At 32.8% G+C, this 26,772-nt stretch overlaps 1 protein-coding gene across 1 annotated transcript; it reads left to right on the top strand.

Moving 5' to 3' along the window:
* The first annotated feature begins 22,230 nt into the window (after positions 1 to 22,230).
* Positions 22,231 to 23,321, top strand: LOC132926161 (ATP-dependent DNA helicase PIF1-like). The gene has a single exon (XM_060990498.1). It carries the CDS (start codon positions 22,293 to 22,295, stop codon positions 23,319 to 23,321), a length of 1,029 nt encoding a protein of 342 aa, XP_060846481.1. The 5' UTR covers positions 22,231 to 22,292.
* The last annotated feature ends 3,451 nt before the right edge of the window (positions 23,322 to 26,772 follow it).

Here is a 26,772-nt window from a genome sequence, read left to right on the forward strand (position 1 = left end):
TGTTTCTCTTTGCCATTTAGTACTGTCTGAATATACATTTCGTTTTCTTTTAATTGTACATGAATTGGAATTAATTTCAGCTCAATTATCTAAATTACTATTTTCTTGAACACTAGAAAAATCATTTGTAATAAGTTCATTGATATTCATTTCTAAATCATTAATTATTTCACTTTCTAATAATAATGTATTATCAGAAATCTGGTTTTCAATATTTTCATTATTATTTTGTACAGTAGTTACTTCTAAAGGTATATAATTATCTTCGAATACAACTTCAGCAGAATTTATTAAATCTTCAAAACTAATAGGCTGAGGGTCTTTCAAACTTTCGTTATTGCTAACTGCAATTGCAAGATTAACTATTTTTTTAATTCTTGATTTCGATGTCATGTTTTATATTTATATTTAAAATAAAAAAACAGGCACTAATTAGTAATATTATTATAGGAAAATAATTTAGTAATAATTAAAAAAAAATATTTTTTACTTTAATAAACGGTACAATAACACGTAACTGCAAATTTATTTATTTTTTTTATTTTGCAATACCACGTATCTGAAACAGTATAAAAGAAGTGATTTTATTTAATAAATTTGACAAAATAACTTATTTGTAATTTAAATAGGAACAACTATGCATTGTATTTATAAATTCAAATATAATAATTACTTGGTATAATAAAAGGATTCCGTAAATAAAGCCGTCCTCGAATCCTTCACACAGTAAACTGTGTAGATACGTGTTGTCACAGATACTATTTGGATACGTGTTATCACTTAAATCAAATTTTGAGGGAAAATAATTAATTTTAGGTTATTGTACAGAAAATAAATTTTGTGCGCAAGGAGAAAAAGAATATTTTGGTACCAAAACTCATTTTATGTAAAATGTCAGATACGTGGTATTGTCATTAGTGTAACGATAGGAACAATTTTTTATTAGCATTTGAAGTTCAAATATTGACGAAAATTCATCAAAACCATGATTATTTACAAGTTATTTTGTAGGTATAATTCATAAAAATGTTTGTATAAGTAGCTAAGAGTTGAAAATTTAATACAAGAATTTTCATGAGTTTGGTTTACAATAATTATAAATGAACTTAAATTTTGGTGTATTCAGGCCATTGCCTATAAAATAATTCACTTTTTTCACCAACCACTGGAAATTATATCCTAAGCTGACAAATCATCTCCATTCAAAATCGTTTTTCGTATTCAATGATACCTCTCGTCGGATTCAAATTTAATACATCAATTTATTAGTGACCTACTATACAGTAGAGCGTCTCACTTGACCACCCTTTTTGTTTTGGTTTTCATGGTGCTTTTAAAAATTACTAGGAACTTTAAGCTTTTCGATGCACCAGAAACTAGATTTACTTTCCCATCAAACAAGACACTGAAGTTGAAAATTGAAATATTATTTCGACTACTAATCGTGTAGTCACAAAAATTTTTTTTTAAAACAAAACTAAAAATCATTGTAAAATCAATATATTCATCGCTCCGCTCAGAATCTAAGATAAAAATTTGATTTTGATGACAACTGGTTTCGCGTAAATATTCCAGTATATCCATAATTTTTTTTGGTTTTCCTAATTTTTGTGAATTTTTACGAAGTATGAAGTATGTAATATCACCTCCAGAGCTAAATATTATGTTTTGAATGAAAAATTTTCACTTATCTATTTGAATAAAAATTTGGATATAACAATATTGCATAATAATAGGTATAATAATAATATCACGAATAATTCAAATTTGTTTATTGTTTATGTATAATTATTAATTATATAGGTAGCCAGGTAGGTAACTAATTGCTATATTATATTATAGACTACAGAAATACAGCAGTGGTATAAATTTATAATTGTGTATAAAAAATAAATAATATTATGAACTTATAAATATATTATCAATGCTTACATCAAGTTGTCAATTGCAGCCTCATTTGACAATGAATTAGAAGCTCCATCGCCGCGCTGATTGTGTAAATAATTATTTTCGGAAATCGTTTCCGGGTCAACAACATAATCATATTCCAAATTATTTTCTCTATTGTAAAAATTATAAGACATTTTAATACTAGGTTATATTTTAGTTAAGATAAGTATGAAGAAAAATTAATAAAGTATGTAATAAGTCGGTTTTTTAATAATAATGATTTCCTTTTATTACAAAAATTTCTGACATATATATATATATTACAATATTTTCTTTTATATATAAACGTCTACTTGTTCATTTGAACGTACAATAAAAAATATAATTAATTCACACACAAATATACACCAATATATGTAAATAAATACAACTCACGGTTAGATTCACCGGTACCGGGATACCGGCACTCACACAGAGGTGTTAGTACAGGCTCACTGTACCACAACTGTGTGAGGCGGTGGTGAACACTTAACACGGCGGCAATAACAAAGGCGAACTGTATTCCGACCGTGTAAAGGTCGATAGTGGTCAGGTGAATCCGATGCGGCTTGTTGACTGTTGGACCGTTGAGCTGTATCGACTCCAAGCTGGTTGGCTTGGCTGGGTGGCAGCGACTTGACGGCGGCTCTTTGTTGACTCCACTGGTTGGCTGGGCGGCGGCGGCTCCTAGCTAACTTGACCGACGGCTTTAGTCACTGGCCGGAAAACATACAGCGGCTTAACTACAGGCACTGTATGCTCTGTATTCCGACTGTACGGGAATTCCGACCTAGTCCCGGCTTCTTCAGCTCGGCGGTGAGATTCGATTTCATGGTCGCTGTCGGGTCCTTTATCTGTACTGGTAACAGCTCACCGTTTTTGCAGCTGTTCTTGAGTGGGTTGTGACATTTAGCGACTTTTACATGATTATTCTCTTCTTTTTATTAACGGAGTGTATCGTAGATTGATTAGGAAGATGTATTGATTATTTTTTAGGTCTTGCGGATAATGGTTTGTTTAATAAAAGGTGTGAACCACGACTGGCCACGGGGTTCACAAAATACATGTGCCGCGCCGCGCTCTCTGTTGGTAATAATATGTCGCGAGTGATAATCGTCGACACGGTTGTCAAGGTAACGGAATATCAGTTACGCGCTCTAGCGGTAATAATATTCGTTACAAGTAGATACTAACTTTTCTTTTTGTGCAGTTCTCCAATTAACTAATCCGACATACTTACGTTTTTTACGGATAACACTAAGCCTTAAATGACTTTTTTTACCTTTTCGATAATCTGACATTATACTATACAATAGCAATAGTCAAGTTTCAAACGCAAAATGGAAACTATGAATGAATGTTGTTGTGAACCCCTGTCTGTATGCTATACCCAGAATAAGATATAGTTATAATATAATATAATATAGTATAGTGTGTAAGCATATTGAGAGCATATATTAAGCATATATGAGAAAATACATTCAATATTTTTTGGTAATGAAAATATCAATTCATCTTTAAACCCAATTAGGGTTTCCAATATTTTTAATAAGTATTTTACAACCATTGGGAGTAACCTTGGAGGCTTGATAAATAAATCAAACTATCATTATGTTGAACCAAATACAACTGAATCTTTTGATACAATTTTTAATAAAAAAGTCAGTGTCGACGAAGTTTTATTAATTATCAACAATTTAAAAGATAAGACAGCAGCTGGACATGATGGCATATCAGTTAAAACACTAAAACTCATAGCACAAAATATCTCAGTTCCATTAACCCATATCTATAACTTAAGCATATCGGAAGGTACATTTCCAGATATATTTAAACTAGCCATTATAAAATCATTATATAAAAATGGTGATCGAACAAGTATTATCAACTATAGACCTATCTCAATGATCAGTAATTTCGCCAAAATACTTGAAAAGGTAATAAAAAGTAGGTTAATAAAATTTCTAGAAAAAAACAATATTCTGTCTAAAAACTAGGTACTGAAAATGCGTTATACAATGCGACATCATTTATTTATAATGCACTTGATAACAGTAAAAAAGCAACAGGAATTTTTCTGGACCTGGCTAAAGCTTTTGACACGGTGGATCATGCTGAACTTATCAATTTACTTCCTAATTTTGGTATAACAAAATCAAGTTTTAAATGGTTCAAGAGTTATCTAGACAAAAGAAAACAAAAAGTAAAAATCAATGGCATTTTAGGGGAAGAAATGTTAATTACTTGTGGAGTACCTCAAAGGAGTGTTTTGGGTCCTACTTTGTTTATATTATATATAAATAGTATATGTGATCTTGATATCAATGGGCAAGTCGTAACGTATGCAGATGATACTTGTTTACTTTTTTCTGGTGATACTTGGGATAACGTTCGAACAAAAGCTACACTCGGTTTCAAAAAAGTATTAGGTTACTTGAATCAAAGAAAACTTACAATTAATTATAAAAAAACAAATTTTATTAATTTCTCTATTCATAAGGATGAAAATAATTTTGATCATTTAAAAATACACAATTGTGGAAATGAACCTTGTGGTGAGTTAAATTGTCAAAGTATTTTCAGAGTGTCGTGCACTAGATATCTAGGATTAATAATCGATAATAACTTGAGATGGAATCTACACGTGAGTAATATTGTGTCACGACTACGAACAGTGTCTTTCAAATTTTATAAATTAAGAATTTTTTTACCAGTTCATACTTTAAGAATAATTTATCTTGCCTTATATCAAGCAATATTACAATACGGCCTGTTGGTCTGGGGAGGTACAGCCAAAAACGCACTACAACCACTAGTAATACAACAAAGATTAATAATTAGGATCTGTCTGAGTAAAATAAGCCTAGAAGGATCAACAATAGAAAACTTTAAACTATTCAATGTTCTATCACTGGAAAAACTTTACAAAAAAATAGCTATATTTTTCATAATTAAAAATTATTATCAATGGGTGGACGTCGTTAACATTAATGAAAAAAGAGAAAATAGAGCATACAATGCTAAGATACCTTATACTAAAAAATCTTTTGGGAAAAAATTTATTAATTATCTTAGTCCCACATATTTCAACTCACTGCCAATTAATATTAAAATAAATATATACGATAACTCCAGGAATCTTAAAAAGTCGAATCTCAAAAAATTAATTTTCAACTGGTTAGAAACTCATTTAGACTAGTGTTTATCGTTTATGTATATTATAATTCATGTATTTGTTTATTTATTTATATTTTTATTAATTTTTGTATTAATCACTAGATTTTGTAACTCTCTACCATCATCACAAGCTTGCTTACAGGTGGTAGATAGATTCATTTTATTATTATATTATTGTAAATTTGCTCTTTTGAGCTATGTATAATTTATTATAATAAAAAAAAAAAAAAAAAAAAAAAAATATTAACATGTGAACCGATAGAGTGACACGGTTTTAGGGAATTCGCTGTGTGGACAGTTTTGAGCCCGAGCGAGCCCCTACCGTGTCTCGCCGTCTGTGTAATATTTAGTGTAGTTCTAGCAAACCAACGAGCAGAGCCTCTGTTATTTTCTTAAGTCTAACAATTATTCCGTGTAACTAATTTCTTTTAAAATTGATTATATTAATAAAGTATTAGTGATAACTTAAACACCGCGTATTTATTACTAACGAACAAACTCGGTTGTGGAGACGTCCATAACAATGTATATGAAATATAAATAATAACACAGTATCCCGATTCCTGAATTATAAAATATAATATGTAAATAACTATTAACATACGCTTTTGTCGAATTCCCGTAATGACGTCCGTATTGATTACTAAAATTAGAATTGTTTACGAGTTTGAAATACCGCGGTTATGCAACACATTGTTTTCGTGTAACTACCTATAAACAGTATCGGTTTTTGCCGCTAGAATCACCAGTTGCTGTTCACATTATTTTGAAAATAAATAACTTATTTTACATATTAAAATTTGTTCGATTTTTTTAAGTAATTTTTTTTTAATTCTTGGTGATATTGTCTATGTACGCTCTTTAAAAAAAAATCATATCAATCACCAAAAAGAAAATATTATTAATTAACACTCATAACATTTTCATTGTAGTTTTTTAATTATTTAAAAGAATTGGAATAAAAATTAGAAATCAAAAAAAGAGCGTACGTAGATGATATATTTCTTAAATTTTTAATACAAATTCTAAGGAAATCGACTCATTAGTTTTTACACAATCAGCTTTTTTCTGTGTCTTGTTTTGAATAACATATTTGTAGACTAGTTATCCCCCTTAATGAAAGACACTTATATTTTGGCATTTTAATATTTAATGCGATGAATGGAAGATAAAATAAAATTAAAAGTGTACGTACGACTGTTGGTGTAAGACTGTCTCACAGTTACTAAGAAGAAAATTCGTATCGTTTAAGATGCGATAATATGCATTGTATTTACAATGTACATATATTGTACGAATATGTACCTATAGAATAGTTTTATCTTCTTTATGTATCACTTTTTAACGATGTACATTGTACATCGGCATATCTATATTTTATACCTTACTAGCTTCGGTGTGCCTCACTTTAAGTGAAACTCGCTGTAAGTGAATACCCTAGGACGGATGGAAGAGCTTGAAAGTGGAAAGTTTTCAAAAAAGGAAGACCTACGGCTGATTGGTAGTACTGCGAGTCGTCTATCGGGATGAATGATGATAAGGCGGTTGTTGTCGGGAATTGATAAGACGTTCGTGGCGTCGATAATAATATTATTTATTAAATTATTATTATATATGCCTCGATTCCCGGCTTGTGGAAGCCGCCTTCGAGATTCTAGGGTTGTAGAAGGCGCCTTCGAGGGGGTCGAGTGAAAATCGTTTCAAGGGAAATTCGGTTGGAAATGGTAGTAGGGTGTCTAGAAATCGGTCACATATATAGTTTGTCTTGAGGCTTGCCCGGTTCTTTTTTGAATGTAATTTTCCCAAAAGATATGACGTTCGACTTAAAATTTGTCCCCTACTATACAACATCAGACTTTCGACGTCAGGAGGTATAACAATCCGCCGTAGGCGCATTGCCCAGCACAGGTATCGATTTGCATCGAATGAGGACTGATAGCTAGACACTCGATTACCATTTTTCGTACTTATATATTTTTATACATTCAAAAAAGAACCGGACAAGCCTCGAGTTGAACTATATATGTGACCGATTTCTAGACACCCGACTACCATTTCCAACCGAATTTCCCTTGGAACGATTTTCACTCGACCCCCTCGAAGGCGCCGGAGGCGGCTTCCACAAGCCGGGAATCGAGGCATATATATATAATAATAATTTAATAAACAATATTATTATCGACGCCACGAACGTTTAATCAATTCCCGACAACAACCGCCTTATCATCATTCATCCCGATAGAAGACTCGCAGTACTACCAATCAGCGATAGGTCTTCCTTTTTTGAAAACTTTCCACTTTCAAGCTCTTCCATCCGTCCTAGGGTATTCACTTACAGCGAGTTTCACTCAGAGCGAGGCACACTCACAGCGAGGCACACCCGCAGCTAGTCTTATATAATAAAACGTGAAGCGGTTCTTCTTTTGTCCTCTTGAGCGCTGCCGGTACTTTAGCGGAGAGCCAATCACAAAATTCCGATCTTATCGCCCTTCCGCCGTTATCTCGAAGCCCGCTCTTATCACACCGCCGTCCCGCGATGTTTTTACCGCGTCGTTTTAGTTCGTTTTCTCGGGGTCGCGATCGCGTTGACCGATCTCTCGATTACGATTTTTGCGTGCTAATACGCATATCACGTATTGTAATACGTTGTATGATTTATATAATTTTTTTTTTTTTTAATATGACGTGGGAATTAATTCTTTGGATAAAATAAAATATATATGTTATGCTAAACGTGATTGAAAACATTACGATGTCGCGAACAAATAAAAAAACGCGTTTAGAGTCGAATCGTACGGATTTCGTGGGTAAAAAACGGTGCTTAGACGCCCGATTCGTCGCGGCTCGGAAACGGCTCAAGTGCTCGAGATTCGACGTCGGTCTTCAACTGGGACTGTAGTCGATAGGTTTAGGCGTTAGGATAGGACATAGGATTAGGCAGGTGTTACGAGAACGAATCTCGCTCCGGCGGTAATTCCGGCGGCGCTTTGATTGACACGGCCGCCCACTTTTTTTGCACTTTTTTTCGATTTTTTTTATCACGCGATTTTATATCTTAAAATTTCGACATTTTTTTTTTTCCGTCATAGATCGTTGAATTATTATGACTTAATAATAAATAACCTCATTATATCGGTTTTACGTACGATTTTATTTTACGCGTGTCCTCATTGCCGTCGTCGAGAGTCCAGTGATCTGTCGATAGCGGTGTACTGATATAACGGAAGGTTTATTCGTCGGTAAATTTCCTACGACTTTATTATATATCACACGTATTTCGTTTTTTGTACGTTATAGTTAAGTCTGTTATACATACATAATAATAAAATATTTAAAAACACGTTACGTTTAACGATATTAATAGGTTTAACTATATACATATAATTTAATATACGTCCACGATATATAAGTAGGAAATCGTATAAATATATTTGTGCGTGTGTTTGTGTATGTACTATGAAAAAAAATGTGAGTAGGTATCAAATATAATTAAAATTATTAAAAAAAAAAGAATCGAATACATTACAATAATAGTAAAATAATTTTAAACATAAATGATATTATTTATATTTTTTTTTTTTTATCATAATAATTGTACATCGACAATGTTCTGGTGGACTTAAACGTTACAAACATGATATGTTATAAGTGTATTATATGTGTAAAACTCATACTCTCCTCATCTGTACACAAATTGTTGTTACACCGATTATGTAATAAACATTAAATAATTAAATAAATTATATTTCTAATGTTTTATATAATATCTACCTAATAAAATACGTGGGATTGTATGTAATATTTAATTTTTTTAACACGATACATTGCAAATTTAATCACGTGTATTATATTTAATAATAATATATAATATTAACGAGTGTATTGGCTGATGTTAGTATTTTATCGAAACGGGGGTTAGAGAAAAGTTCTTATTTCACTGATTGCGCCGACATTGTCTGCGATCCGACGTAGGCGGATCGCCTACCCGGCTGGTTTGGTTTTCCTTAAAACTTTTTGAAAGTTGAGTTCATACAACGTTTTGATTTCACTTATTGCGCCGACGGGGTCCGCGATCCGACGCAGTCGGATTGCCTACCTGGTAGGCATAGTAGTTGCATATAAATTTATTTTCACGAGTGATTACTGATTATTCAACGCTCAAAAGACGACATTCGACTATAACATTTTTTCCTGCTTTCGACGCCAGGAGGTCAGACAATCCGCCGTAGGCGGATTCCGCAGCCGGTTATCGATTTACACCGGTAGAGGGCTGATAGCTAGACACTCAAAAGTCTACGTCTCAATTTCGACTTTCAAAAACTTTTCACATTCGAAAGAATACCGCCAAACAATCGACAACTTATCATCATCCCGATAGAAGACTCGCAGTATTACTAATCAGTGGTACCAACACCGCGGACTTATTACCGCCAAATCTTTCTTTTTTTGAAAACTTTCCGCTTTCAAGCTCTTCCATCCGTCCTAGGGTATTCACTTACAGCGAGTTTCACTCAAAGCGAGGCACACTCACAGCGAGGCACACTCACACCGAGGCACACGGGCAGCTAGTCTTATATTATAAAACCGCAAGCGTTTCGCCCGAAACCCACTTGAGTGCGCTTGCTGTACTCGCCGCAGTTCCTAAAACGGAAAAAAGAATGCGCTCCGGTCGCCGTTATCGCGTTCGGTCGGTTATCAAAAATGTGTTGGACAACTATACTATTACTATTATTATTATTATATATTTCACTTTTATACGGATTTTATAGCGTTTTCCGAGTTTTCCCGTGTTCGCGTGATTTACGATATTTTATATATTAGCGATTGGGCGTGAGAAAAAAGTCGTTTAATACGTATATATAATAATATAATAAATATAAATAATGAATAAAATACACATCGAACGGATATTTCAGATATTTACAAATATATTTTAAAGAAAATCAACGAGAATGTCTGTGTGTGTGTGTGTGTGTGTGTAATGAAATACGAATTAAACGATCATGACGCGAATTCGGTGACGGTTCGGAAACGGTTTAAGTGCTCGGGATTTGACATCGGTTTACAACTCAAACTGTAGTCGATAGGATTAGGCGTTAGGATAGGATAGGATTTAAGCAGGTGTAACGAGTTCGAATCCCGATCCGGCGTCGATCCCGGCGGCGCTTTGATTAACACTGCGAGTCATTTTTTGCATTTTTTTTCCAATGTTTTTTTTTATTTTTATATGATTTTGCCGGCGACGTCGGTATATTTTTTTTATTACTCGACTAATAAAAAGCAGTATTTCAACATTTATGTACTATTTTTTTTTTGAATATTGCGAGTGTTAAATATACGTGTTTTTTGTAATAGTACTTATCGACTACCACCGAGTATGTTATATTATATTATTTATAGTATATATATTATATAATATGTAAACACAATATGTGTAGTGTGTACGTATGGAATATTTATTAAAGTAATATAGATCGGGTATGCACACTAATATTTAATTACAACCTGATGTGATAAATGTATTGTGGATTATTTCACTTATAATAACTCACAATACTCACATCGTCCGCGATCCGACGCAGTCTGATTGCCTACCTGAGGGGTTTGGTAACACTTAAAGTATATTCAATTTTTAGCAAATAAAAAATTAAGATTTCATAATTTGCGCCCACATAGTCTGCGATTCGACGCAGTAAATAGGACGTAGATGGGACGTTATAACACTTTGTTCGACTTAAACTTTATCCCCTACTAAACGACATCAGACTTTCGACGTCAGGAGGTATAACAATCCGCCGTAGGCGGATTGCCCAGCACAGATATCGATTTGCATCGAATGAGGACTGATAGCTAGACACTCGATTACCATTTTTCGTACTTATTTAATTTTTATATATATTCAAAAAAGAACCGGGCATGCGACAAGACACGGTATTACACCGGTTAACGACTGATAGCTAGACACTTAGTTACCATTTTTCAAACTTATTTAGTTGTGTATAAATCAATTTTCCCAAAAGATATGACGTTCGACATAAATTTTGTCCCCTACTATACAACATCAGACTTTCGACGTCAGGAGGTATAACAATCCGCCGTAGGCGGATTGCCCACACAGGTATCGATTTGCATCGAGTGAGGACTGATAGCTAGACACTCTATTACCATTTTTCGTACTTATTTAATTTTTATATATATTCAAAAAAGAACCGGGCAAGCCTCGAGTTGAGCTATATATGTGACCGATTTCTAGACACCCGACTACCATTTCCAACCGAATTTCCCTTGGAACGATTTTCACTCGACCCCCTCGAAGGCGCCGGAGGCGGCTTCCACAAGCCGGGAATCGAGGCATATATATATAATAAATAATAATAATTTAATAAACAATATTATTATCGACGCCACGAACGTCTTATCAATTCCCGAAAACAACCGCCTTATCATCATTCATCCCGATAGAAGACTCGCAGTACTACCAATCAGCGGTAGGTCTTCCTTTTTTGAGAACTTTCCACTTTCAAGCTCTACCATCCGTCCTAGGGTATTCACTTACAGCGAGTTTCACTCAAAGCGAGGCACACTTACAGCGAGTTTCACTCAAAGCGAGTTTCACTCAGAGCGAGGCACACTCACAGCGAGGCACACTCACACCGAGGCACACCCGCAGCTAGTCTTATATTATAAAACCGCAAGTGTTTCGCCCGAAACCCACTTGAGTGCGCTTGCTGTACTCGCCGCAGTTCCTAAAACGGAAAAAAGAATGCGCTCCGGTCGCCGTTATCGCGTCCGGTCGGTTATCAAAAATATGTTGGACAACTATACTATTACTATTATTATTATTATATATTTCACTTTTATACGGATTTTATTATAGCGATATCGATTACATTCAAAAGAAAATTAACGAGAATGTGTGTGTGTGTGTGTGTATGTGTAATGAAATACGAATTAAACGAGTAAAACGACGTATAACGCGAATTCGGTGCCGGTTCGGAAACGGTTTAAGTGCTCGAGATTTGACATCGGTTTTCAACTCAAACTGTAGTCGATAGGATTAGGCGTTAGGATAGGATAGGATTAGTCAGGTGTACCGGGATGCGTATTTACGTTCTGTACATGAATCTAGCACTCAGTGCCAAATCAACGTATAGTCCGGAGTTGTAATTTCTGTTCCGTTTTATACACGAGTTTGGCACTTCGGCGTTTATCGTAATATACATTTTATAAAATATGTGCATTATAAAATATTACGTTAATATTAATATTATTTATTATTATTGTAGATAGAACTGAAACTAATAAATAAATAATAACCCGTTCAATATTTTTATTTATACTCGTTTTAATTTATATTTGTTATTTAACACTTAATTGTTATAACTTGTCACAAATTTAAAATATTAATACAATTTTTAATATTAATAATTAAAATATTATAAAATAATATATAAACATTTTTATAAATCAGCTTAAACAAATAATAATAATAAAAAAATATTTTTAGCATTAATAATAATATGTACTAAAATATACTAAAATGTACTGTTATAAATATAAATATTGTTTGTTCACTGTACTAAGTACCTATGTGGCTATGTCAATGAGATTTTGCATTTGTTGTATTATTTTTTATATTTTCTCCTAAATTTCTTTTTTTGTTACGTTTTTTATTAGCTGGCATTTCACTATTTGATGGTCGACCTGCTTGAATTCGTTTGGCACCTGTTGCTATCTGACTTATTCTTCTTGACCACGATGTTGGTTGGATTCCTATTACTTTGCCTCGACGTGATACGCTAGCAGAAACTTCAGATAATTCTGAAACTGTAGTAATTCCACCAATTTTTTTGTTTAATAGTTTTATTTTGTTTAAAACAAATGGGTTGTTATTATTTTTAGCTATTTGTTTTATATTGTTTATATTTTTAGTTAGTAATTCCAATTCAATATCCATTTCATTGTCAATATTAATAACAGTATCATTTTCTACTCCAATTTCCATATTAAATTTTTGCATACTACTGTGAAAATTTAAATTATCTAAGATATTACTTTCTTTATTATTAAACTTTGAACATTCAGTCTCCACCTCAAACTCCATTGTGTCCATATCCATTTTATGTAGAAACGTATGGTCAAAATTATTTCCTACAGCCAAAGTCCCTATTTCAATTCGATCATTGTCTGACAAGTTAGGAAGATTATTAACAGTGTCTCCAAATAAATGTACTGCACATATATGCTTGCAAAAGCGACCACCTTGACCAGCTGCACAATCACAAAAAAAATTTAATTTATCGTTTTTTATAACTGTATAAAAATTATTTCCAGATGATGAATTAATCTCATAAGTTGTATCATTTTTTTTATTTACATCGAGTAATTTAGCTTTATTACAAAAATTTTGAAAAATAATTTCAAATTTTGTAACACGAAATGACGAAAATTTTATCAGACGCCTTTTATGATAATCCTCTAAAATTTTGCAAATAAAGTCGACTAAAGCTGCCGAATTAAAAGCTTTACAACGTTCGAGAACTATGTCTTTAAAAACTCTTATAGATGCTTCTACAATATTATTGGTATTATGGCCATGAGTTGGAAATTGAGTTCTATAACATATACACCATTCTAACATTCTATTTCGATAAGTCATCATATGTTTTGAAAAAAGAACTGATTTATCGTTACATAGTTCATCCATCATTACTTTAGCTTCAATTTCGTTAGGTGAATACATAACTTTTCGAAATCTTTGCATGTATAATTGCCTTTCAAATATACTAACACCATGTTTACTTTCGCATAGCCAACGCCATAATGCCTGTAGAACATGAAATGTACATAACAATAGTGTAGAATTTGGAAAAATTTCATTGAGGGCTTGGCGTTCTGATTTACTATCATCAGTCATAAAAACCAATGGCTCCATTTGTCCATAAAAAGCAAAATTTCCCAATGATTTTCTTAAAAATTTGAATGCGCTGGCATAATCATCTTTAGTAGTGAATTTATGAATCAACACAGCTAATGGTATGCCACCAACTTTTGTAACTCCAAAGAAAAATGTAACGCATGAGCCACCTTGGTCACATGAACCACTAGAATCGACAAAAACAATATCTCTAGAAAGAGGCAATCCATGAGCTCTACGCATTATGGGCGTTACAATACAAATACAAAATGGATTTTCCTGCACTTCAATAATATGATCGTGAAATCTATTTTGCATTTCCCTCACTACTTGTGCAATGCTATTTTCTGTACGATCACCAAAATGTTTTGTCCTAAAAGTAATTTTTTTTCTTTACATTTAAAATTTAATGAAAATATTAAAATTACTTACCTCCAATAATCAAACATTTGATACACTTGTCGATCCGTAGGGTTTGTTTGTACATCTGCTAATAATTTAATAATTTGCATATCATCATCAATGTTGGCCGTTAATTTAATTTCATGATATGTTTTAGCTGCTGAAGGAGTCATCCCGTTTGAAAACATTTCTATAAATTCGTCTTGAATATGTTTTGCTACTCTTAAGTAACTATAAGCTTCAGCATTATTTATTTTATGCGTGTGATGAAAATGTATCTAGAAAAATATTTAAATGTTTTGATTGTTTGTGTAAAAGCAAGCATCAATTCCCACTGTCACTGTGCAATATTACCTATATTTATTTTATATCTATGTAATATTTCACTGCAACACGTAATATCACTAAATTTGTTAATTTAATAGGTATAACATACATATTGCTGCAATTGTAATTGCTTGTATTTGCTGACATTTAAAAATAAATCAAATATATAAAAATAATCACTAAATATGCAAAAATATGCACCATTTAACTATTTAAGGTAAAGTGCTTTTTTTAGAGTATTCAAGTATAGATACTATATCTATATGTAAGTACACACTATTTTTTAAACTATTTTTATTGACATAATTTTCTATTACTTACTTTTATTTCTGCGTTCAGTCCTCTGCGTATCAATACATCCTTTTTTCGCGTATCTTTTGTATTTTTTTTGACATGAATTTTAATTAATGCATTATTACAACCTTTATTGCGATTTCTAGCAATATTAGTTCCAAGTACTTTATTCCACGAAGAATGTTGGCAAACATAATCTTTGCGATATTCAAACAATTTCATGTTTGGAAATGTATTTCTTACAATCCAATTAGTTTTTGATGACATAGAAAATAATTTAACCCATTCATCGCATGTTTTATGGTACGATTCATCAATTTTGTTAAACTTGGTCCTTAAAACAATTTCAAATTTTTCTGAATCTTCGACGTTACTCTTAATTATTTCACAGTATGAATCAAAATCGAAAAGATTTGAAATCATAGTAGTCATTTCTTATTAAAAATTATAATTAAAAATTAACTCAGTTTAGTATTGGTATTTAAATATCTAAATTAACCACACGTAAAACGACGGAACACGGAAATGTACTGTTGAATCTTGTATAGTAAATAGTAATATACGTACAAATTGGTATAATAGGTACTTATTTGAGATAAGTACAAATTCAGTTTATAAAATATATAAACGTATAAAATTCCCACTTGTTCGATTTTTGCTATCGCACTATCAAACGTAATTATTATTACATTATCTATATCATACAAGATAGGTATATACCTACAGGTCACAATAGTTATAAAATGTATAAAAGGTGTGTAACAAATTTGTGACAAGTTAAAACTTAATTACTAACACTTATTTAATTATTATTTATTTAAGCTGATTTATAAAAATGTTTATATATTATTTTATAATATTTTAATTATTAATATTAAAAATTGTATTAATATTTTAAATTTGTGACAAGTTATAACAATTAAGTGTTAAATAACAAATATAAATTAAAACGAGTATAAATAAAAATATTGAACGGGTTATTATTTATTTATTAGTTTCAGTTCTATCTACAATAATAATAAATAATATTAATATTAACGTAATATTTTATAATACACATATTTTATAAAATGTATATTACGATAAACGCCGAAGTGCCAAACTCGTGTATAAAACGGAACAGAAATTACAACTCCGGACTATACGTTGATTTGGCACTGAGTGCTAAATTCATGTACAGAACGTAAATACGCTACCGGGATCGAATCCCGCTCCGGCGTCATAACCGGCGGCGCTTTGATTAACACTGTGAGTTATTTTTTGCATTTTTTTTCACTTTTTTTTCCAATGTTATATTATTTATTATTATTTTAAAAATTATATATTATAATTGTTCTTTTACAATATAAGTATGTCACTTTAATTTCAATTTGTAAATGTTATTATTCTTTCCTATTAAATATATATATATATATATATAGGTTTTGCTAACCAAAACAGAACTTGACCTGAGTGTATTTTGGGAATAATAAAATATTGTAATTATTTGTTTTAAGATTTAAAATAATTCAACGGATACGGTTGTATACATGGATACATATAATTTTTATAGTTGTTATTACATGAGTATATTACAATACACTGTTGTGAGAATAGACACACCATTGTTTTTATAATAAAAAATATTACATTATTATACTGTGTATGCATATACATTTTTTTATTTTGTTGGTAGCTAAACCTTTACACATAATATTATGATTAAATTTAAATATACTGAATAAAGTAAACATACCATCCATAATAATATAATAATAAGTTCTATAAAAAAATAAATACATTTTAATTTTAATTACTTATAACAATTAAAAAAAACCTAAAACAAAACACATAAAAATACTGTAAAAGAACGTGTACTCACTTCAGTGGACTGATGTAAATAAATGGAGTCCAAACGACAATTTTGTTCTAGCCCACGGATTGAATATTACGTAATTATGATTGGTACCAATAACGCAGGTCTGTCCATCGTTCTATCCATCGGCGATGATTGACAAATAGCTTTATAGTCCAGTGCAATTAGACGAAAAAAGGGGTTCAGCTCGGAAAAATTCCCACCTAGCTGAATTTTGGTACACATCTTTATTACATCGTTGTAAACAATGTCTAAAAAGTCGACCTCGATATCATGTACTCGTTAAAGGTTATTCGAGGTCAAAGGTCACGAAATTGGCCTTTTTTTTAATATCTCGTTTTTTATTGGTCGTACAAAAAAAAGTCTTCGATACAAATTGTAGGGGAGGTAATTATCTATAAAAATGGTCAATTAACATTTTCACGTCATGTTGATAGTTTTTCCGTTATAAGGCCAACAATGTGTACACTTTTAATGAAATATGATTTTTTCGCTAAAAACAAGTAGCCTTTGCGTTAATATCTCGCTTTATACTGTTTGTACGATAAAAAGTCTCGAACAAAAATTGTAGAGGATAAAATTTTCTACAAAATGGTTATATATATATATATCCAATCGCACTTGCGGTATACAAATTTTAATGTTTACCATACAAAATGACAATAAAATATTATATTATATCATATTATAATAACGATAATAAGAATGCATTCGTTTTAGGCCATAGTTTGTTCCACCCATTCTTCAAGTTTGAAACACTCAAATCAGCCCATGCACTGGCAACATTGAATATAGCATCCTTTATTGTATATTTTTTCCAAAACTCTTTAATACCTATAGCATCGTTAGATGACAGCAAACTTTCGATAAAATATTTTCTGTACCGACGCTTCATATTCTCAATTATGCCCTGGTCCATAGGTTGGATAAGAGGGGTTGTATTTGCTGGGAGAAAAAGACATGTTATATTGCCATCATCACTTTTCAGTTCTCCAGAGGGATGTGTTGGTGCATTATCCATAAGCAGCAGTGCTTTTTGTGGCAACTGTTTTTCAGCGAGATGAACTTTTACTTGTGGTACAAACACTTTATGAAACCAATCAAAAAATATTGTTTGGTCCATCCAAGCACTTTTTTGTGCATAATAGTTCACAGGTAGTGCATTCATATTTAAATTTTTAAATGCACGTGGTTTTTTTGATTTTCCAATCACCAGCAAAGGTAGCCTATGATTGCCGGTTGCATTTGCACACATATTTGTTTTGACACATGTTGCTCAATTTTTTCAGCATCCCGTTTTATGTCATTCACTGTTGTTCTCCCCACACCATAAATCTGAGCAATATTTGTAGCAGTTTCACCTTTCTTCAAACGTTTAATAATTTCAAGTTTTTGATTGAATCCTAATACAACACGTTTCCTCTTTTCTGCCATTTTCGAAACACGACACATAAACTACGAAAACACTAATACACTGGCTGTTCGTCGGTCACTGATTAAATTACAATACATACATACATAGTACAACACATACACACATAAATTTATAGTTCGTTTATCACGTTTATCGCTTATATTGGATATGTACATATTACAAACTATTTTTATACACTTTATAGTTACTGTGTATGGCACCACGACGAGTTTATCACAATCGTCTAATCGCCTAATTATTTTTTTTTTTCGGCGATGACCGATGACGGATAACAGAGAGTGACGGTTAATCGAAGTTCTACTGTAGTTAGTTGTCGAAGTTGAACGAACGTTGTCACGTGTTTATCGTGTTTTTTTTGCGTTCTGAATTTTTTTACAAGTACTGCTTATATTACATAACCAACTAAATGGCGGGTAATTGTTTTATATGTGAAAACTCGCTATTGGTCGGTGAAACTGTAAATGTCGAGCGTGGATTACAAACATTAAAAAACGCTAGTAATGAAAGAGACGATGGACATCTTGAGTTTTTAAATAATGTAACATCGGTAACTGTGCATGTTGAGTGTCGTAAAGTGTATACACACAAAAAAAAATTGCCTCATTTAAAAGAGAACGTGAAGAAAACGCTGCAGGTCCATCTAACCCTTCACCGCATAAAAAACGATCAAGTAAATTTGATTTTCGAACGCTATGCCTTGTTTGTGGTGAAGAAGCCAACGAAGATGTTGAGAAAAGAAAACGACAAGAATATCGAAGGAAAATTAAACAGGTCAGCACACTTTCATTTAAAGATAATATTATTAAAACAGCTGAGTCCCGTGATGATAGACTCGGTAAAATTGTAAGGGATAGAGTTAATTTTGAATATGATTTAGTAGCTGCTGAGGCGAAATACCATGATAACTGTTTGATATCTTTTAATAAATACAAAAGTGGTGGATTAGTAGGTCGTCCACATGACGAAAATATCAGATTAGCGATGGAAGAAATATTTTATTACATAGAAAATAACAATGATTGTCAATTCACCTTAACAGAGTTAGTAAATGCAATAACTAGTGATTTCATTCCAGATGCAAAAACTATAATTTATAAATTAACTGCTCGTAATGGAAAAGATATTATAATAACTACAAAACACGCTAAATTAACAATTATTTGTTTTCTTGATACGCAAAAAAAAATTTTGTGTCAATCGTGGTATGAAAATAAAAAATCTAATGTTTCGGAAGAACGTCTACGTGTTGTAGAAGCAGCAGCAGCAATTATCAGAGAGGACATTCGTTCTGTCTTGATTAATACCGATACATATCCTCCGGTAAATCAAATGTTCGATAATATTAATAAAAATATACCACAAAGTCTATTATTTTTTTTAAAACAAATAATTATTAAAAATAAAAAAGGTAATATTAATGAATTGGAAAATAAATGTACCGCACTAAGTCATGCAATAATGAAGTGCACTCGCCACTTCAGTGGCTTTCGAGTAATATATTAAATTAAAATATATATATTTAGCAAAATACACACATCACACTTTTAAAAAATTAATTATATTTAAAATTATTAATTCTATTAACTATCAAATACAAATATAACATATAACTTCATAACTCATAACATATCATTGTTTAAAAAAGAAAAACAATTATATAAACATGATGTTGAATGCATTATTGTTACCTCAATAGGTGTAGTGCGTTCAGGTATTTCTATATGATACAACAAACAACTTGAGTCATACAGTGAATATTTTATTGAATACTTAACATTTTTATTATTCATCCATTACTGTAATTCAAATATTCATTGTTTACATTTTAATCACTACTCCCTCTTATTAAAAACCAATTTTAAATTTTAAGAAGAATATGAGTTTGTTGTCCCCCACAACCCATACTTGCTGGTCAAGTATGACGCACACATAAACGTTGAGGTGTGCTCTACTATAAAGAGTGTGATGTATTTATATAAATACGTCTACAAAGGCCATGACGCTGCTACCTTGGAAGTCTGGAATGGAGATGAAATAGAAAAGTATGTGAATTAATTAAACTTATAGATTCTACAATTACAATTAAGTAATATAATTGTGTTAGTTTATTTTTAACTTAATTTATTTTTTAATGTTTTAAAATATACTTATTTATTTAATTGATTGACGTTCACTGCTACACAAATACATTACATAAAAACAATTTTTATAATTTGACGTTTTAAGATTATCAAGTACCATACTTAACATTTTACATGTCATTATTAGGTACATATTGCAATACTTATTACTATATATTACCTAAGTTGACTTTACATTAAACCAATGATGATATTATAAGTAACAAACAAATACCAAACACAAAATTTTATTTATTATATCAAACTGCAACCAGATTGCATGGTAATTACTATTGAATCTTAATATTTGTTATTATTTTTTTTTATTTCTATTTCAATACAATACACTTAGGCGTTAATAATAAAAACAAAAATTGTATTAATATTATCAAAAAGGTCTACTAAAATTATTATAAATTTGTATCAATATTGTTAGTCTACCTTTCTGATTCATATTGTTTATAACAGTTATATTATATTCTTTGATGTTCATATACAATGTACCATAACAATTGACAACTATAATAACATTGCATATTGCTGCATACTACTTATACATTAATTTACTACACTTTAACTTATTAGATATTTTCATACAATGTTAACTTAACATTAATTATTTATTTATTTATATTAAATTATATATGTATTTTCTATTGGCATATATATATATATTATTATATTTTGATTATGATACATGTTGTTATTGATTTCAGTTACATAAACTCGCGGTACGTCAGTCCGCCAGAAGCTGTTTGGAGGTTGTTTTCGTATGAAATGCATAAAAGGAGTCATACGATCGTCAGACTTCCAGTCCACCTGGAAAACTATCACAATGTGTACTTTGAACCTTGACAGGTACTAGAGCGGGTGCAAAACGCCGCACTGGCTCGAACCAAACTCACGGCCTTTTTCGAACTCAACACGACCGACGTCGAAGCTAGACAGTACCTGTACCAAGAGATACCGGTACACTACACTTGGAACGCGACACGTAGAATGTGGTCACGACGGCGAAGACGGGTGACATACGAGACGTTGGCTCGAATGTACGTCGTCAACCCACTTGATCGAGATCGTTTCCAATTGCGACTGCTACTTCTGCACAAGAGAGGCCCACAGTCTTTCCGGGACATGAGGACAGTAGACGGGGTAGAGTATCCAACCTACGGGGCAGCAGCCGTCGCGATGGGACTTTTGGAAGACGACCGAGCTTTGCTGGCGTGCATGGCCGAATCGGCAACATTGGACACTCCAGCCCAGCTTCGTTACCTGTTCGTGACGATGCTATTGTTTTGCGAGACCGCAAACCCATTAGCGTTGTATCAGGTAAGCGAAACACACATAATGGAGGACTTCAATCACCGATTGCGAGACGTCGACCGCGCGAGAGCGGCGTGTTTGGACGCAATCGACCAGTTGCTTCGGGGTCACGGAAAATCGCTCGCGGACTACGGTTTGCCACTACCGGACGTCGCACTGTTGGAAGAAGACCCGGACGACGACATGTTCGGTGCAATAGACGCGACGGTACGCTGGGCCGAACAACTGGATAACTTGAACGACGAACAACGTGCAGTGTTCGATCGTGTGATGGCGGCTGTAGACGACAACAGAAACGTCGCCAAACTCTTCTACGTCGACGGCCCCGGAGGAACAGGTAAAACGACACTATACGGATGCCTCATATGGTCACTTCGCAACCAAGGGCGATCCGTGTTGTCTGTGGCTTTTACAGAAATCGCTGCGTCGCTCATGGACGGCGGCATGACGGTGCACTCGACGTTCGGATTGCCGTTCGGTACGCTGACAGACGATTCGACGTCGACCATCACCATGCAGTCGTTACGTGGTCAGAGGATACGTGACGCGGCACTAATCGTCTGGGACGAAGCGCCCATGTCTCCGGGACTACAACTCACGGTGGTCAATAGGTTATTGAAGGACATCATGGGATCGGAATTGCCGTTCGGCGGTAAACCGGTACTGTTCGCCGGTGATTTCAGACAAATACTGCCTGTCGTGCGGAGGGGGGTGAGGAGTGACATCGTCAGGTCGTCGATCAAATACAACTGTTTGTGGCGTGACTTGAAACAGTTCAGTCTGACGCGGAACATGCGCGCCGACAACGACGTGGACTTTGCGACTTGGTTGCTTCAGCTCGTGAACGGCCAATTGCCAGAGGTCGATGGTGTTCGGGACACCATAGAAATTCCCCGGGAAATGGTATGCGATGTCGCTAATTTGATTGATTTTGTTTTTCCGCAACAAATGTCGTTGGTCAACAACATCGACGAATTTGCTCGGAAAATAATTTTATGTCCCTGGAATGACGAATGCAGGCAGATCAACCGTACGGTGTTACAGCGCATTGACGGAGCTCACCAGAGTTATACGGCCATAGACACTGTGGTGGTCGACGACCCCGACGAAGTGGCTAATTATCCTACAGAGTTCCTGAACACTCTGGAACCGGACGGACTGTCGCCGTACAACTTGACGCTTAAGGTAGGTTCGATTGTGATGTTGCTTAGGAATCTAGATTCGAAGAGACGTCTCTGCAACGGAACGAGATTGGTTGTCACTGAACTGCGACGATACAACTTCAAGGCGAGGATGTTGTCTGGTGGTGCACAGGATGATATAATCATACCTGCGATACCACTCACGTCCAGTGGCGAAGATGACCTGCCCATCATAATGCGGCGAGTGCAGTTCCCCGTACGTTTGTCGTTTGCAATGACCATCAATAAGTCACAGGGTCAAACGTTCGATAGAGTTGGATTGCTTCTGCCTTCACCGGTGTTCACACACGGACAACTGTACCGTAGCCTTTTCAAGAGTGAGGAACTCTCAATCCATTAGAATTGGTATGTTTGGTGACGATCGTGGAAGATTTGTCACTAAGAACATTGTGTACAGAGAAGTCCTACAAGCAGTACAATGAAGTCTTCAAGAACTTCGTGAACATCAAATCTGTGTGATACATCTGTGTGATAAATCTGTGTGATACAAGTTGTCTGTGTGACATACGACGGAGAGAAAGTTCGACAACCTCCACGTGGTTCTCTCTGGATGCGAATTCGCTTTGTAGTGAATTCGTAACTAATGTCGAACATTTATACTTGCAGCAAACACCTAAATATTGGTAAATTATTTACAATTATTATGATTAATAATATAATTTGTTGATAATTATTCAAGCTTACATTATATATTATACACATACATTAAAACTGACCTTCTTTTATTTTTATAGGTAACCAGAAAATAAGAGCTGATTAGTGCTTACCGCATCACAGAATACATACTCCTATAAATAAAATAATTTGAATTATATATTTTCAACAATTTATAACAAATATTTAATATATCTATAAATATTTTTAATATTACTTACGTTGACATGTGTGTTAGTATTGATTGACATTTTGTATTAATAATATGTTGTAAAAAAATTATTATCGCACTAATTTGTAACAAAAACATAAACTGATGACCATAAGAATGTACAGCATTTTAATTATGTATTTTCATTAATTTGTTAATTTTACTAATAATATATAATTAGTATAAAATATATATTATACTGTATGGTTTTTTTTTTAATATTTATAATATTCATATTTATTTATTTATTTATTATTATACTTCTATAATCTATAAATATATTATTACCATTTTACTAATATTGTATTATATTGATAATTGATGTTAATTTAATTTATAAATATTGTTTGTACAATAGTTACTGGTTACTCAACTAATAAAAAGCAGTATTTCAATATTTATGTACTAATTTTCTTTTTGAATCAAACACATAATATATTGCAAATGTTAAATATAAATGTTTTGGTATCAGCTTTGTTTTTATGTATTTTGTAATAGTACTTATTAACTACCACTAAGTATGTTAATAATATTTATTTGAGTCTAGAGATTTTAAATTTAATTATATTTCTATTTAATATATTATATTGTAAAAAAGATTTGTTCCTACCTAATGAAACACAATACCTACGTGTATGTATGGAATATTTAGAAAATATTACTATTATAACTTTTACAATATGATGTAATAAATGTATTGTGGATTATTTCACTTATTACACTCACAATACTCACATTGACCGCGATCCGACGCAGTCAGATTGCCTACCTGAGGGGTTTAGTAACACATAAAGTATTCAATTTTTAGCAAATAAAAAATTCAGATTTCGTAATTAGCGCCCACATAGACTGCAATTCGACGCAACCAAAGCGATTTAGTTGTGTATAAATCCCAAAAGATAGGACGTTAACACTTCGTTTAACTTAAAATTTTTCCCCTACTATACAATATCAGACTTTCGACGTCAGGAGGTATAACAATCCGACTACGGCGCAGCATAGGTATCGATTTGCATCGAATGAGGACTGATAGCTAGACACTCAATTACCATTTTTTGTATACAGTCAAAAAAGAACCGGGCATGCGACAAGACACTATATTACACCGGTTAACGACTGATAGCTAGACACTCTATTACCATTTTTCGTACTTATATATTTTTATACATTCAAAAAAGAACCGGGCAAGCCTCGAGACAAACTATATATTATGTGACCGATTTCTAGACACCCGACTACCATTTCCAACCGAATTTCCTTTGGAACGATTTTCAATCGACCCCCCTCGAAGGCGCCGGAGGCTGCTTCCACAAGCCGGGAATCGAGGCATATATATAATAATAATTTAATAAATAATATTATTATCGACGCCACGAACGTCTTATCAATTCCCGAAAACAACCGCCTTATCATCATTCATCCCGATAGAAGACTCGCAGTACTACCAATCAGCGGTAGGTCTTCCTTTTTTGAAAACTTTCCACTTTCAAGCTCTACCATCCGTCCTAGGGTATTCACTTACAGCGAGTTTCACTCAAAGCGAGGCACACTTACAGCGAGTTTCACTCAAAGCGAGGCACACTCACAGCGAGGCACACTCACACCGAGGCACACCCGCAGCTAGTCTTATATTATAAAACGCGTGACGTTTCGCCCGAAACCCACTTGAGCGCGCTTGCTGTACCCCCCGCAGTTCCTAAAACGGAAAAAAGAATGCGCTCCAGTCATTATCGCCGCTTATCAAAAATGCGTTGGACAACTGTACGATTATTACTATTATTATTATAATATTACGCGCTTTTCTACCTGATTTTATAGCTTTTTCCGAATTTTTCCGTATTTGCGTAGTATACGCTCTTATTATATGTACCAAAAATTCTGTCGTGTGATCGCGACGACCGATTAGGCGTGAGACAAAAGTCGTTTAATACATATATATATATTAATAATTATAAATATAAATTAAATAACCATAAAACGGATATCGATTACAAATATATTCAAGATAAAATTAACGAGAATGTCTGTGTGTGTGTGTGTAATGAAATACGAATTAAACAAGTAAAACGACGTATAACGCGAATTCGGTGACGGTTCGGAAACGGTTTAAGTGCTCAAGATTTGACAACGGTTATCAACTCAAAGTGTAGTCGATAGGATTAGGCGTTAGGATAAGGATAGGTTTAGGCAGGTGAACCGAGATCGAATCCCGCTCCGGCGACATTACCGGTGGCGCTTTGATTAACACTGCGAGTCATTTTTTGCATTTTTTTTCCAATGTTTTTTTTTATTTTCATATGATTTTGCTGGCGACGTTGCTATATTTTTTTTATTATTCGATTAATAAAAAGCAGTATTTCAATATTTACGTACTAATTTTTTTTTTTGAATATTGCAAGTGTTAAATATATATGTTTTTTGTAATAGTACTTATTGATTGACTACCACTGAGTAATATTATTTATTTTTTAAAAAATTTAATTATATGTCTATATAGTATTATATTATATAATATTTATTATATTGTAAAAAAGATCGGTACCTACCTGATAAAACACTATACCTGTATATTGTATATGTATGGAATACTTAGAAAATATTTTAAGAGACTGTGCTATAATGTATTTATTAAAATCATATAGATCGGGTATGCACACTGAGATTTAATTCTTTATAGTGTAAATTCTATAGTTTTTTTTCTATACTAAGGATAGTATATAATAATACAATAAGAGCATGATATATTGTACCCACATAACAAAAAGTGATTTTAAAATCATTTTAGAAATATTTTTCAGAAAACAATGAATATTTATAAAACATCGTTTAATGATCAACATATATTTTAAAAATAATTAGAAAATATTTTTTGGCCGAAAAATATTTTTGTTTCGTTTTCAAAATATCTTTTGAAATATTTTTAAAA

The sequence above is a fragment of the Rhopalosiphum padi genome, chromosome 3, assembly GCF_020882245.1.
Source record: "Rhopalosiphum padi isolate XX-2018 chromosome 3, ASM2088224v1, whole genome shotgun sequence".
Taxonomy (NCBI): Eukaryota; Metazoa; Arthropoda; class Insecta; order Hemiptera; family Aphididae; genus Rhopalosiphum; species Rhopalosiphum padi.

Bases quoted from the DNA above. Each gene is read 5' to 3' on its own strand.
- LOC132926161 (XM_060990498.1), top strand. From the start codon at position 22,293: ATGCAGTCGTTACGTGGTCAGAGGATACGTGACGCGGCACTAATCGTC.